This window comes from Lepidochelys kempii, chromosome 2, assembly GCF_965140265.1.
Source record: "Lepidochelys kempii isolate rLepKem1 chromosome 2, rLepKem1.hap2, whole genome shotgun sequence".
NCBI lineage: Eukaryota > Metazoa > Chordata > Testudines > Cheloniidae > Lepidochelys > Lepidochelys kempii.
The window spans coordinates 189,208,880-189,223,175 of record NC_133257.1 but is presented as its reverse complement, the minus strand read 5'-3'; the positions used below and the strand labels follow the sequence as shown (position 1 = coordinate 189,223,175).

Here is a 14,296-nt window from a genome sequence, read left to right as displayed (position 1 = left end):
TGAAGTCATCACGGGGGCGGCCATTGGGGAGGGGGGTGGGTGTGTGTGTGTATATGGATGTACACCCAGCCCCTGTCACGTGACCGGGGACAGTGCGGGGTCTGCCTGCGGGAAAGCGGTGCAGCTGTCACCGTCCGTTCCTGGCCCGCGCGGAACTACGTCGTTGGTCTCGCTGCCGCCGCCGGTTCTTCTAGCAGCCATGAGCAAAAAGACGCAGGTCTCGTACGTGCCGCCGGCCGAGCCCGCCTTCCTGAGCCGCCTCAAGAGGGAGGTCGGGTATCGGGAAGGGCCCACGGTAGAGACCAAGGTAATAAGCCGCCCCTGCCCCTCGGGGAGCCCGGTCACAGCCCGCCCCGCTCCCGAGACCCGGGGATGGGCTCCCTGGAGGCCCGGGCGAGCGCGGCCGTCTGCCCCGGTCCGCTAGGAGCTGCCCTAACGTCGCACCCGGCCTGTGGCGGAGCCTGAGCGTGGCCCCGCCCCAGCCCCGAGCCTGGCGTTCGCATGGGCAGAGTCCCGCTGCCCCGTGTCTGATCATAGCGCCCCCGCTTCTGCCCTGGGCTCAGGTGGCTGGAGCAGCCGCGCGGGGCTCCCCACCCGGCAGGGAGAAGTGTCTCCCCAGCCCTCGTTGACACTTGTCCCGACGGGCCTGAGCCGTGGTCTGCTGCCGGCCCAGCGCGGCTGTAGGGCAAGATCCACTAACATTAGATCGAAGGGAGCTCTCTCGCCTCAGACTAGGAGGCCCAGGGAAAACAACCGAGGTCAAGGCTTATTTCAGAGCCAAGGGCTGTTATCAGGGCTCTCCTTTTCCCCTCTTGCATCAACAGCCCGCTGAGCAAGTGAATAAAGTTCTTTAAAAAAAAATCAACAGACATTGGTAACCTTCAAGCCCTAAGGTGTGTAATAGGGGAGTTTTTTTTTAAGGGACACTCAACTTAAAACAGTTAACACTTCTGTTGATCTTAGGAATTTCCTGTCCATTTTTCGTAATCATTTTCCCTTTTTTTCATTTGTTTACATTGTACATTAACACTGTGTGTGTAGTCAGTTTCACAATGGGTTACTCCTATTTATTTGTGTGGGTTCCCACAGGAGCAGAGAAGGGTAAATGCTTTTTAAAATGGGAAACTGCCTAGAAAATCACAAGTGGGCATGAGGGACACAGGCAGATGTGGTATCTGAAATTACTTTTTACTCACTTTGTTTCAAGTAAATGCTGTCAGTTAATACTGTTGTTTTTAAAAGTGTGTGCATAATTTAAAGCAGCCTTCCAAACTGCCTTGAAGCTTGTAACACAAACTCTCTTTGCTTCTTAAAACAAAAATCGCCCTCTTCCCCCTATTGTACTATCCTGTTCAAGGAGAAAATAATCTAGCCCCAAATGAGCTACTTCTCTCTCTTTCCCCTTACTGTGTTGTCCAGAAACTGTGCTGTTTATAGTAAGGACTTGAATAATTTGTCCTTATAGTGGTACTGTCATCTTAACTCAGTTTTTCACTTGTCTACCTTTAATTACCTCTAAGGGCTGATCAGGCACTAGCTTGTAAGTATCACACCAGAGCTCTAGTTAGCTGAGTAAATATTATTTATCATTTGTCTTATCATAGTACCTAGAAATCTTAGTCATGGACCTATTGTTCTAGGCCATTGTACAAATTCAGAATAAAATGACTGTCTAGAGAGCATCTCATATATTCTACTCTACTCCAGATTTTTGGGAAAAGACCAGAACAGTAATAAAGAAACAACACTTGTAACAAGGTTGTCATCACTAACACCTAGACAGTACTTGCACTCTCACTTCTGTTTGCCTCTTTATCTAGTATATACAATTTCCTGTTACCTTAGTGGGCTAAGAAATTGCAGCTCAGACTCTCCCAGCTTCTGATTGCTAATGGCCTTTAGGAGGCAAGTGCTACTAATAGGTGCATGTGTTTGGGCCCAAATGAACCTTGAGGGAAGGAAGAAAGGAAGTAACCCGGCCAAACTGAGTCAGCCTCCCAAAGTACTTGACTGCCCAGTTATAAAGTTATTTCGGGTACTATACCTGACTTGAAATCCCTGCTGATGTTCTTAAAACACACACCGTGATACTGTGTATGCCTAAAGTGCTGTCAAATGCATAAAGAGCCTGATCCTGCTCACATTAAAGTTAATGGAAAAAAAACTCCAGTTTACTTCAGTAGCACAGGATAAGACCTAAAGTAAACAAATTATGAAGAAATATTACTGAATGATTAGAGAAAAATAGTAATCTAAGGTGTTACTTTTAACAGCAAGAAAAATAATTTTATATAAAAAAGTGGATAGTTTTCTCCTCCAGCTTCTAAACAATATTTTAAAATTAGGTATTGTCATTTTTGTTTATATATATATATATATATATATATAAAAGCTACTACACTACCTGCTTTGTAGTCTGCTTTTGCAGAATTTGCCAGCAGAGGGAACATGTTAACCAAAAAGAGCTGTTTCTGGAGCTTTCTGGTTTTAATGGACATTACTGATTATTCTAAACAAGCAAGCAACCAAAGGGGGGAGATAAACTCTGATCAACATGGCTAACTGAAAATGTTAATATTTGCCCAATAGAAAATGGAGAGCATTGCTACAGAAAGGAATCTCTTTAGGTCTTAAGAGGGTATTAAAAATAATGGAAAAGGGGAAAATGTTACAATAATGTTTTTTGTTTTTTTAAATCAGACTTTAACATAAATACTTCTGTGATGATGCGCTACATGATTGAAAGGCAAGTAATGTTGTTCTGAGCTTGATGTCATGCTGATTAGTGTGTCTGCTGTTCTCTTGAATGATTTGACTATAACTTTGGGCTATTCGGGCAGAGCTTATTGAGAGAGGTTGACACTGATGGCCAAATCTCTCTCCTAACTGACCTTATCATAAGAGTTGATTTGATATGTTGATCAGAGTTGCTTTTATTTCTGTCTCTCATCTAGAGAGAGCAGCTCCTGGCTCCTGAGGAAGATGGTGAGAGTGGCAGTGACAAAGAAGATGAACAACCACAAGTGGTAGTACTGAAAAAAGGGGACCTGACCCCAGAAGAAGTGATGAAAATTAAACAGGAGATCAAAGATGCTTCAAAATCAGGTAAGTACTAAGACAGAATGAATTTTAGAATATTAATCTTTTGTTTTATATAGCCCAAAACAAAGACACCGTAAGCAAATAAAGGAACAGCCTTGAGGATGTAAGATTAATTTTGTAGTTTTCCTATTACCTCTGATTCACAATTCAGAATTCCTCATTTAAAATAATTTGCCCCAGTGGTTCCCAGGCTGAGCTCTGTAGTTCACATAGCACTTACCTATGATCTTCAGAGACCCCGACTAGTTACATAATGCTGGCTCTGTGGTTCCAGCTGTGAAATGGCAATAAGCTAAAAATACCATGGTTTTGTGAAAGTCATTTTTGGTTCCCTCTCCCCTTCCCTTAATGAATAACCAGCTCAGTGGTGTTTGGTTTAACTTTTTTTTTTTTTTAAACATTCTGACATTTAAATGAACGTAGAAGAAACTTTAAAAGATATGATCCTCAGAACATTAGGGTCTAATTTAAATCTGTGAATGAAAACTTAACTATCAACAATGCTAAAAAAGAAGTGATGAGCATATTATTTGTTATGCCTGTTAAACTTACTAGAAACAATAAGAAAGTTACAGAACTCTCGAGAAGGGAAGAGGTCTGAGTAGAGTTATTGGTGATAGAAAAGAAGGATATAGCTAGTGTGTGGAATCAACTGTCATTGGTGCAGATTTGAACGGCTAGTGGGATTTGGGTTGTTAGAATCTGGAGGTAGACAGGACATCTGTTTAGGTGGCTCTCTATAGAATTGGCTAGTTCATCATCTTTCAATCTCCACAATATTGAATTCACCTGGTGGTAGTTTCTCATTCAGACAGGAAATGTGAAAGCTGGTCAGTACTACATATTGGTAATTAATGCATAGTGACTAACAAGAATCTGAATGAATTATCCATTCAACAGGCTTAAAATTGAAAGAACAGGTAGCAAACAAGCAATTGAATAGATTGAAGTAAATAAAATAAAATTCTTCTTCTTTAGTAAAATGTAAACCTTGACAAGAGTTAGCTATCAAGATAGAAAAGGTTTGTTTTCCTCTCAAAATACAGAAAATCATTTTCTTTGGACTGCTTACGATCAGATGTTCCGTTTTTAGAATAAACCAAAAAGCAGATTTGAATTTAATAAGAAAATTATAATCTTTGACCCAAACATTATTTTGAATGTAGCTCAAATGAGCAATTTAAAAGAAATTAATTTCACCCTAAATATACTCCTCCAGACAGATCTTAACTCATGTACACTACAAGATGCTTCAAGTGATGAAATAGTGGAAAATTAGAGGAGGAACTAAAGGACTCAAATGGAAGCTTGTTGGTTGAACATGAGAAATGATTCAGTAATGGCAACAAACAAGTACAGGAAAACATGTTCTTTCTTAATGCTGCTTTTGACTCTGTCTGTAAAGACAACTATAGAAAATTGTATCCAAGTTGTTGAAAATGACAAGGGGGAGGTCTCTCTAATTTATTGGACAATGTAAGTAATATGAAATGAAGGAATTTAAAGGGTGCAGTTATCTTAGAAGGTTGATTTATGGGTGTTCAGAATAATATTCAAATGTTGTCAACCCTGAACACATTTCTAAAACACACTGTGGAAGTTCAGAAATTCCTTCACAGTGATAGCTACTTCGTGGTGTTTTTTTAAAAAAGCAATGCCCCAGCATCACAGATGATGATGGAACTCTCAGAGGTTGTGGTTCTACTAAGTAAGTTGCAATTAGAAGAGAGCATGAAAAGGACTTTGTCACACATAGCATGCATTTACCCAACAAGGGACTATTTTGAGAAGTACTAAACTTATCAGAGGAATTGAAGGAGGTTTCGGAGGCTTTGACGGTTTACCAGATGATGACATTGCTGTCTGAGTAGAAATCCATTAACAAACAAGAACTAGAACTGCACAAGCGGGGAAAAAAATGATTAAGAGAAGCTAGGAATTTTTGCCTGTTTATCCAGTGTGATTTCCTTCCTCCCTCCCATCTAATACAAAGGCTAAACCATTGAGCCCAAAACAGAAAAGCTGAAATGTGGCTGCTGGAATGAAATCTTGAGTTCCTTTTCTTTTCTACCATTTAAAATAGAAGATACAAATTTTGACTACAAAAACTGTGCTTGTGAAGGAGGTTGTGTCATAGTTCATTGCAGAAAAATTGTGGGAAATTATAGAAGTAAAATTACAGAAGAGAAGACAAGTGAATCCAGAATTCTGCCAGTTTTTAAAAGATTTTTCATTCCTATCCAGCCAGTAAAGCAATTAAACTATTTTATTAGTAGTACTTCAGGACTGGGTTGGCCTGATCTTCATAACAGGCTAAGTTCTTAACTTGGGAAAAAATTATTTGCTTTTTATCTCTATAAAAAGAAAATATAAAAAAGTGATGGGCCTTATCAGTTAGTAACTGGGGGTGGGGGAGGACTCTATTAACAGAATTGCAAACTCTTCATTTCTGAGACTGTGTGAACAGGTTTATGCTTATTCATAAAGATATTTATTACTCAAGTATAAGGTGCTTTGTGCTTCATTTTGTAAAGGTTTCAGGGGTTCTTCAGAAAAGTGGATTTTTTTTCCCCAGCATGTCAAAAACCTCAACCACTCTGAAAAATACATTAAATGCTTTTTCAAGTTTTACTTTTCCATGTAAACAATTGATATAGCAGCCACAGGAACCTCAATTAATCACTGAAGAGGGGAAGTGGTCTGCATAATCATATATGGAAAGGGAGGCGGTCCACACTCTGAAAAAAATCTGAACTGATCTATTCTAATGGCTGGAATAATAATCTGTGTGGAATAAAAGTATTGTCTTTCATAAATAGGGTCAGTGAGATGGTATGCAAACGCACCTGTACAGTTTTGCCACTAGCTTAGTCCTGAGCTTTAGCACCTCTTCATTTATCTTCAGTCCTCAGACTTTTGAGTAAATGACTAGCAGTTGTGGCAAATTGTGTAGTTTTTTGTGATATGGCCAATAGTCAGTTGCAACTTAGGCTTTAGAACCACTGTTGCAAGGGGCCACGTACTTGTTACAATCAGGGGCTCTGAGACACTTCACTGTGATGACTGCTGTTCTCTTGCCTAGACATCCTATTACCTTAGGCTGCTGACACTTTGCTTGATTGCCAATACAGTTAATATCAATGGGTTCATCTCCTGCCTTTGTCCTGTTGACTTGTGTTAACAGTGGGCACCAACAACATAAATGCTAGCATGCATTGCTTCTATGCTGGGAGATTTCTGCTGTGAAAGGGCCACGTGTGAAAGTTTCTACTGCCATGTAGATGGCTGTGGTGTGATGATCAAAGAGAGCTGCAGTACCATCTTTACCCTGCCAACCTAATTTCCAGTTATAAGGAGTCAAACTCAGGTCTCTGTTAACCATTGATAGGTACAGCTGGCTAGCTCCACTCTTTATGAGAGGTTTTGAATATTGTGTTTGTGTTTTTAACCAGGTATTTTCCATGTTTAAAAATAGCAAAGGATCATGAAAAGATTGTTGTAGAGTAATTTATTTCTTACATTTTATTTTTGAAGTTGTCAACCTCTAAGTTGACAATGGAATGAATGTAATGGATAATAGTCTATAATATATCACACAGACAGTTCATTAACTTGTATTCATGTGAAGACTGAATGGAGACAGAGGAAGAAAATGCCAGAATTAACATTCCATTTTACCACATCAGGATCAGAACAAAGGCGAACAGGTTCTAAGCAACCTGTGCCCAAGAACCAGATGTGGATGGAGGCTGATTTACACTAAGGGTATTGCTATTCAAAGTATTCAAAAGTACCTAAACTATCCAGTTTTGACATTCTGCCTTCTCATTTAATATGGTCACAGTGATTCTTCATTCCAAAGGTCCCTGCCATCTAACATCAGATTGGGATATTATTCTGGGATTTTCTAAACCTCATTTACATTCCTCCCTATACAGCTTTGTTCACTAACCAGTTTGACATGACTGTACCTTTTATTTCAAGCCACAGTCCTCCCTGTGACTTGCTTTTTCTGAAACTGATGAACTATACTCTTGCATTAATCTGGGGGGGAAAATAGCTGATTTAATGTTCCAGCTTCACTTAGCCTCCTTCTGAGGCAGAGCAAAATTTAGTAATGCTCTTACATTGGCTTTTTGGAAATACAGTCATGGTGAGCACTTTAGCTATGATTAACCTTTATATGTAGTCTTCCCTACTGAAATCATTTTATCGGTGGAGGACTTGCTAAAGGTTTTTAAAAAGTTGCTATTTATTTACCAACAATCTTTTTGCTTAAATTTTCTTTCATGCAGCATTCTGAAAAGAATGATTGTAGGGCCAATGGTAATAAAAATAAATAAAATTGCAGAAAAGTAAAAATGGTAATTGGTAAAAGATACCTTGTCCCTGTATTCATTATAATTGCTAGAATTTATTTTTCTGGTGCTTTTTCTAGGTCATCTGGTCTCTGGGACATTCTGATATATGCAGATGACCAAAACTTAGAAGCAAGTGTCCTTACTTATTGAAATCTCTTAATATTATTCCAGGCTTGTTCAATTTGCTGGGGGGAAAATTCTGCCTGATCTCTTGTGTGTGCATCAGAGAGAGCTCCCTTCTTGTCTGAAGGAGCGTTTTAGCACTTTTAGAGTTCAAGCTGCTGTTTAGCTGGTCTGTAGCCTTAATAAGTGGCCTCAATTTTAGCTGTTTCTAAAACCTTGTATTAAACATCAATTTTGACTATCAAAAGTTTACAGTAACATTTCACTTTGTTTAGATTGCCTCCTTAAATGAATGAGGAACATCAAGTATCATGTAGTTAAAAACAGTGGTTTGGAGAATTCCTGTAATAATTGGTTAGTGAGGCAGGTACGGAGATAGAGGGAGAAAGCTGAAGACTAGTTCTGGGCTAAGTGAAAAAGCTCCATGATAAGAGTATATTAATCTGTTATAAAACAATTGACTCCAAACCTCCAGAGTCATGCAGCTATTGAGAAATTCATCAGGCTGCTACAAAACCTCTTTAGTCATTGTCATTAAAGGGACACTTACAACTTGAAGTCCAGTCACATTTATAAGCAGTTTGTGCATTACATGTGACCTTGAGCCCCTGTGAGTTTTTTATGGCGTTTGTGTCTTCTGTTGCTGTGTGACTGACCCATGTAAATAGAAATTGATTGAATACACAAGTTGCTGTCAAACAAAGTAAGTAAACTAGAGAAAAATGCTGCTTTCCACCCTGGCCCCAGTCTTTCAGTTATAGTTATCTTGTAAGGTGTGACTTATAACAAAAAGGTAATCCACACATTTTTTAGAAGATGACTTTTTTTTTTAAAGTTAGAATTTTAGCTCCGTTTTTGAATGCAGCCCTCTTAATCTTTCAAAATATGGATTTGGGATTCAGGCAAAAGAAACTATGGCTAAGGTCATACAGTGCTTTAAAAAGAGTCCGTTAATGCACTTTAGTCCTTGTTTTCAGCAATAATGCTTTACATTATATTTTGCACTCCAACATTTGCTTGTCTGCTCACTTTTCTGCTGTCTTCAACTCTTTCAGTACATTGTCAGAAATCCCACTTTCCCTGATTTGTAGTCCTGGTGTTGGCTTTTATTGGGTTTTGGTTTAAGAACTTCAAACGCTGAAGTTGATTCTTTAAGTTTTTCACTGATCCTTTGCAGGACACATTTTTATCAATTTCTAGAGGTTATCAACACAAATATAAAAGGCAAGAAAGAGTAATCAGTCCAATGTAATCTGAGAAAGGATGAGATGAAGTTTATTACTAGCTGAAAGAAGGCACTCTTGGCAGGCATTAACAAATCAACACTGCTTTCCTTAAACATTTTAGATAAATTTGATTTAGGGTCTCATTTTCCTGTTCTCGCTCTTTCCACAGATTGCTTAGGTAAGACCATATTTGCCATATTTCCTCACCTGATTCATTCTCTCTGTCTAACATTACTGACATATTTTAAGTGAGAATATAGGGCTGCCTGAAATTGGTCTGTTTTTTTTCTTTTTTTCCTGCTGGAAGGAGTGTCCTTGAACATCTAATAAAAACTTGATAATGTTGTTCCAGGAAGAAATCTAAAATCTATCCAGCTACTTCTGAATACTCCATAGTGTTCAGTCTTTCAAACCCTAAGGAAATGACAATGTTGCTGTAGCCCTGATCCTTTGCCCTTTCTCTAGTATACCCTTCCTTATAAAGACCTCAAACCAGGTTACAAAGACCTTTCACCAGTTTCTCCACTTTATACATGTGGAAACAAGCAGAGAGGTGAATTGGCTTGTCCCAGGTCACATACTAGGTCAGCAGAAAGAAGAGCTAGTAATAGAACTTGAAACTTCTGACTTCCCATTTTTCTGTACTAGACTACATTCCTTTGCTATATTTATTATTCTAGAATTTCCCCATTGGGAACTAGTCAGACTGAAACTGTCATATGTGATTTATGCTGACTCCTTGAATGATGATAAGTAGTCAGACAAGGTGGGTGAGGTAATATCTTTTGTTGGTGAGAGATGCAAGGTTTTGAGTGAGATACTATTGAGCCACTGAAAAAAAAAATGCTAATGTAGTTGTCCCTCCACAACCCTGTCCATATCATGTACATTCAGTCCATTCCTTGGTGTTCAGTCTCTGGGTTAGGCTATGTGCTAAAACTGATTCTGCCAACTTATGCACACAGAATACAGTGAAGAAGTGTAGTGACCAGAAAAACTCTCAAGGCTTTTTAGTCCCAGACTTGATTTGATTAAACTGTTTTTATATTATGATGGACAAATTATTGGTTGTCTTGTTTTAAAAAAAAAAAAAAAAGCTGTCACTCCACAGAAATGCTGTAATCACTGTGTTTGTAGAACTGAGCAAAGCAGATTTTGTGCTGCTATTTTGCTTTTTGCAGCAGCAATTTACTAGTGAATCCTATTCCCAAAGCTGTATTGACATATACTGATGCTGGAATGCATAGAGACCTTGATCCTACAAAAAACTTATATTCTTGGTAATTAGGTGTGCTCACATGCATAAAGTTAATCGTGTGTGTAAATGTGGTTTTGTTTTGTCACGTCACGTGTCACAGAAATAGATCTTGTTAAACCAAAGCTGTGTTTCCAAATAGACTAAAGCTCAGTGTTTGTCAAATACAAAAGAACACTCAATAAAGGGAATTATTTAATTATTAAACCTCTGAGAGCAAAATCTAAACAATAGAGAGATGGGGCATGGGAAATGTTTTCAAGTATCTTATATCAAGATTTGAATGTGGTGATATTTTGGTAGTCAAGGATAGGATAGGTTTTCACCAAAAATATAACAAATCTAATCCCAGAGCCAAAGAGTGAACGCTTCTTAAGTTTATTTTTGTGTATTAAATACAAGACAAATTAATAAACAATAGGATGCATGAACAACAAACTCATCTTATGTATAATTCACAATACACCTGCTAATAAACATGTTTATATTACTATAAAAATTAATGTGAATAAGATATATTAGGTTACTGGAGGGCTTTTCTTTAGCCATAATTTTTATTAATGGGAACCACCATTACATTTTACAGTGCACAAGTTTACTCTTCTTCCAAAATCAAGACGCTGCTGAGTTGATTCATTTTGTGAACAGTATTATGCCTGTAGTACCTGCTCCAGTATAAGTCATTGGCAGGATTGGAACTCCTAGTCCTTTAAAGGTTATGTTTGCTCCTGGAGAAGATTTGTTAAGGTGAGAGAGTTTGGGGGGTTTTTTAGGTGATGTTTCCTCTCTTACTTATAAATTACTAAAACAGCGGTGTTATCTGACCTGCTCTGTGGATGCATATGAGTTCTTTAGACCCTAAAACTATTAATATAATATAAAAAATGTAACAGTTTTTACAGTCTGAACATGCACTTTAAACAGTCTTGGTCAATTTCAAATAAGATTTCACAGGACTTCCTGTAACAGGGAAAAGTTACAATGCCCCTTCTCTCTATTATAAACCCCATGATAATGGTGGTAAAAGGACACAGAGTACGTTATTAAATGGGGATCAGTAAACCACAACCTTGTCAAACACTGCTGTTATGTGTCATCAGGAACTTTCTATTGCACAATTGATTTTAAAACAAATTATTGTACTTAAGAAAAATGTGCACAGCAGAATCTCTGATTCATGAATGTCCTTTTGTCTGTAAATTGTTTCAGTTGTAAGCCACTGCAGCATGAGGCTTTGCTTCTAATTCATAACAATGGTTTTACATTTACCAAAATGAGATGGACATTCATGCAGCAGTTGTTCTCCCCCCCACCTTGGTAATCCCAGAATGTGTTTAATTTCAAATTCTTATCTTCCTTAGCACAGGTAGATGAGCAGAATTCATGAATCCTCACACGTTTTCAGGATCCAGTGTGGGTGACAATGCAGATACACTTTATGTAGATGCATAAAGTAAAGAGATCTTATGAAGTTGTTTGCAAAACAACAAAAGAAGTAATGTCAAAGTTTGGGGTTTTTAATAGTTTATGGAAGTATATGCACAACATCTACCCTTTGCCACTAAGATAAATTTAACATATGCAGCCCTTCAGAGAGATTGGCGAGACATTTCTGAGGATGTATTATCATCATCAAAGGGTGAAATGAAGGCTGAGAAGTTAAAGGCACAATTGCTCTCTACTTCTGCATGTGGATGGAGCTACGTATAGGTTGTTTGTAAGAGATTTGTTTCTAGCTCTGCAGCATGTCCCTCTTCTCCTAAGAACTCTGACAACATCCACAGAAGCCATGCTACCATGGGAGAAGAAATGGGTCAAACATATACATGGATGCACTCCACAGAGCAACCATGTGTGTGCATCAAGGAAATTACTTTAGACTTTAGAGTAAATAGGAAATGGGACACTTTATTTTGGTGAATTTTTTTTATTTCAGAGGTCTTCTCATGCTGAGTTTAGCTGAGGAAGAGTGAAGTTCTGTATGTCTGATCATATAAAAGGAAATCTTGATTTTGCTGTCTTTTGTTATAGATGAAGAACCAGACCCTGATGATGGAAAAATTATGTTCAAGAAGCCAAGTAAGCGTTCATCAGAAGAGAAATTTTCGGGCCTGACTGCAAGTTCAAGTAAGAAGAAAAAAGAATCAAAGAAAACTAAGAGGGACTCAACACCCCCTCAGAATGCAGCTAAACAAATTAAAAATAGCAGCCTTCTCTCATTTGATGATGAAGAAGATGATGACGATTAGGAGTTGTGCATGGTTTTGTGTTTTGCATACTTTCCCTTACAACCATTAGAGCAAAAATGAGGGGCCTCTTTTAGGTGGAGACTTAGGGCCTGCTTCTCCTTTTACTCTGGGGTAAATCCACTGATGTCAGAGGAAGATCGTATAAAACTGGTGTGAGGTGAGAGTCAAGCCCTAATTTTTCAGTTCAGATGGTACTGCATGCACAGTATTTTGGACTTTATTTTTAAAAGAGAACTTAAATGTGTGTGCAAAATAAAAACCATACAAATGGCTGTTTAAGATCCCATATATTAGCAAAATACTTGTGTACATGTAAAACTTATGAATACATTTGCAAACAAAATATTTTAAAATCATTTCCCCCATGTAAATTTTTTTTTTCTGTTTACTGTGTGGCCAAAGACCTGAGTTAATAGTTGTATATTTTTGTCCTGTTGAAGTTGACCTCCCTAACAGTCAAAACAGTTAAAGACTTGGGGGCTAAAATCTTTGACCTTTACTCAGGTACAACTTGACATTTTTTCCCCTATATGTATGGGCTGAATGATTGGGTCTGTGTCTTGTAGTCCTTATGTGTATGACTCAGCACCTAGTAAAGCCATGGGAATTTTGATTGCTGCTGTCTGTGGATGCAGATGAAGCCTGTAAGCACTGACTTCAGTGGAACTGCTCTGTGATTAAGGGTTACAGGATTGGATCCTTAGTGATTTGCATCAGATCTTGCACAGGAAAGAAATCTCTGAACTGTGAATTTGGAGATTATGTAGGGAAAGCCATTTAGTCCATTTTGGATACCATGGTGATGGGCTATGTATTAAAAAACTGGATAGAAAGTCTGTTCATTTGTAATTATGTCTATGTATTCGTGATTATTTGGGATCTGACAGCTTGTAAAATATTTCATTTCACCTTTAAGCTATAGAAAACTGTTTGTTTAGAGTAGAAACATTGTAAGCAGGAACTGTTGGGGAAAGCTGCAGGTTTTATAGTATGAGATAAAATAAGTCATGAAGTTGTGTAGCTGGGACAATATCTAATTTGTCAACTTTTCTACTGTCACACATAGCACATGAAAGTGACCATTCTTAAATGACAGGTTTCAGAGGAACAGCCGTGTTAGTCTGTATTCGCAAAAAGAAAAGGAGTACTTGTGGCACCTTAGAGACTAACCAATTTATTTGAGCATGAGCTTTCGTGAGCTACAGCTCACTTCATCAGATGTTTACCGTGGAAACTGCAGCAGACTTTATATACACACAGAAATCATGAAACAATACCTCCTCCCACCCCACTGTCCTGCTGGTAATAAATTCTTAAATGGTGTACACAAAAAGAGATTCAAGATAACATTGAGAGCTGATGTGGTTTCCAACAACAACAACAATCCGACTGAAAATACTATGTCCTTTGAAACTGTTTGGACATATTGTATGTTCTGTAATTATATGTAACCAGGAGCTGATAATAGACTGCTGCAAAATTATAGGAAAAGAGATCAGGAACCCATTTCCTTGCTTATGTGACAGAACATGTGAAATGAATGGGAATGCAAAGCTTCATTAAGGAGCTGATCTAAAGTTGCTGTGTGAGACAGCTATTTTTAGTTTAACTCTGTTAATATTGGTATTAAAACATTAAGTGTGTGATAAAGAATTTTATCTTTTGTGCATGTTTTATAAGTGGTCAGAATATATTTATATTATTTCAGTAGGTGACACGGTTATCTAATCCATCTGATTTGAAGCCATTTTCACTCTAAATACATATACACTCAGTGAATATGCCCATAATGAAATTTTATGTTGCCATACACATGCAGTGATCCCAGGACCAATGACGTCTCGAAACAATATTTTCTATGTGTAATTTAAATGGAAATGTCACTAGTGCATTTATGGATTTGGTTTGAATTTTTCTAAATATTTTCTGCCCATATTTAGAACATATATAAAAGAAAATCACTGCAAATAGTTGGTAAGT

The 14,296-nt window shown here is 38.0% G+C and overlaps 1 protein-coding gene across 1 annotated transcript; it reads left to right on the top strand.

Annotated features, from left to right (window-relative positions):
- The first annotated feature begins 46 nt into the window (after positions 1 to 46).
- Positions 47 to 13,969, top strand: KIAA1143 (KIAA1143 ortholog). The gene is made up of 3 exons (XM_073333139.1): positions 47 to 307; positions 2,955 to 3,105; positions 12,099 to 13,969. The coding sequence occupies exons 1-3, from the start codon at positions 200 to 202 to the stop codon at positions 12,314 to 12,316; spliced, it is 477 nt and encodes a 158-aa protein (XP_073189240.1). The 5' UTR covers positions 47 to 199; the 3' UTR covers positions 12,317 to 13,969.
- Positions 13,970 to 14,296: the final 327 nt, after the last annotated feature.

What these genes read in the sequence shown, in the direction of transcription:
- KIAA1143 (XM_073333139.1), top strand. Translation starts at nt 200, where the DNA reads ATGAGCAAAAAGACGCAGGTCTCGTACGTGCCGCCGGCCGAGCCCGCC. An exon ending in GGCCCACGGTAGAGACCAAG is followed by an intron (nt 308 to 2,954) that starts GTAATAAGCCGC and finishes TCTCTCATCTAG; the next exon opens with AGAGAGCAGCTCCTGGCTCC. An exon ending in CAAAGATGCTTCAAAATCAG is followed by an intron (nt 3,106 to 12,098) that starts GTAAGTACTAAG and finishes CTTTTGTTATAG; the next exon opens with ATGAAGAACCAGACCCTGAT.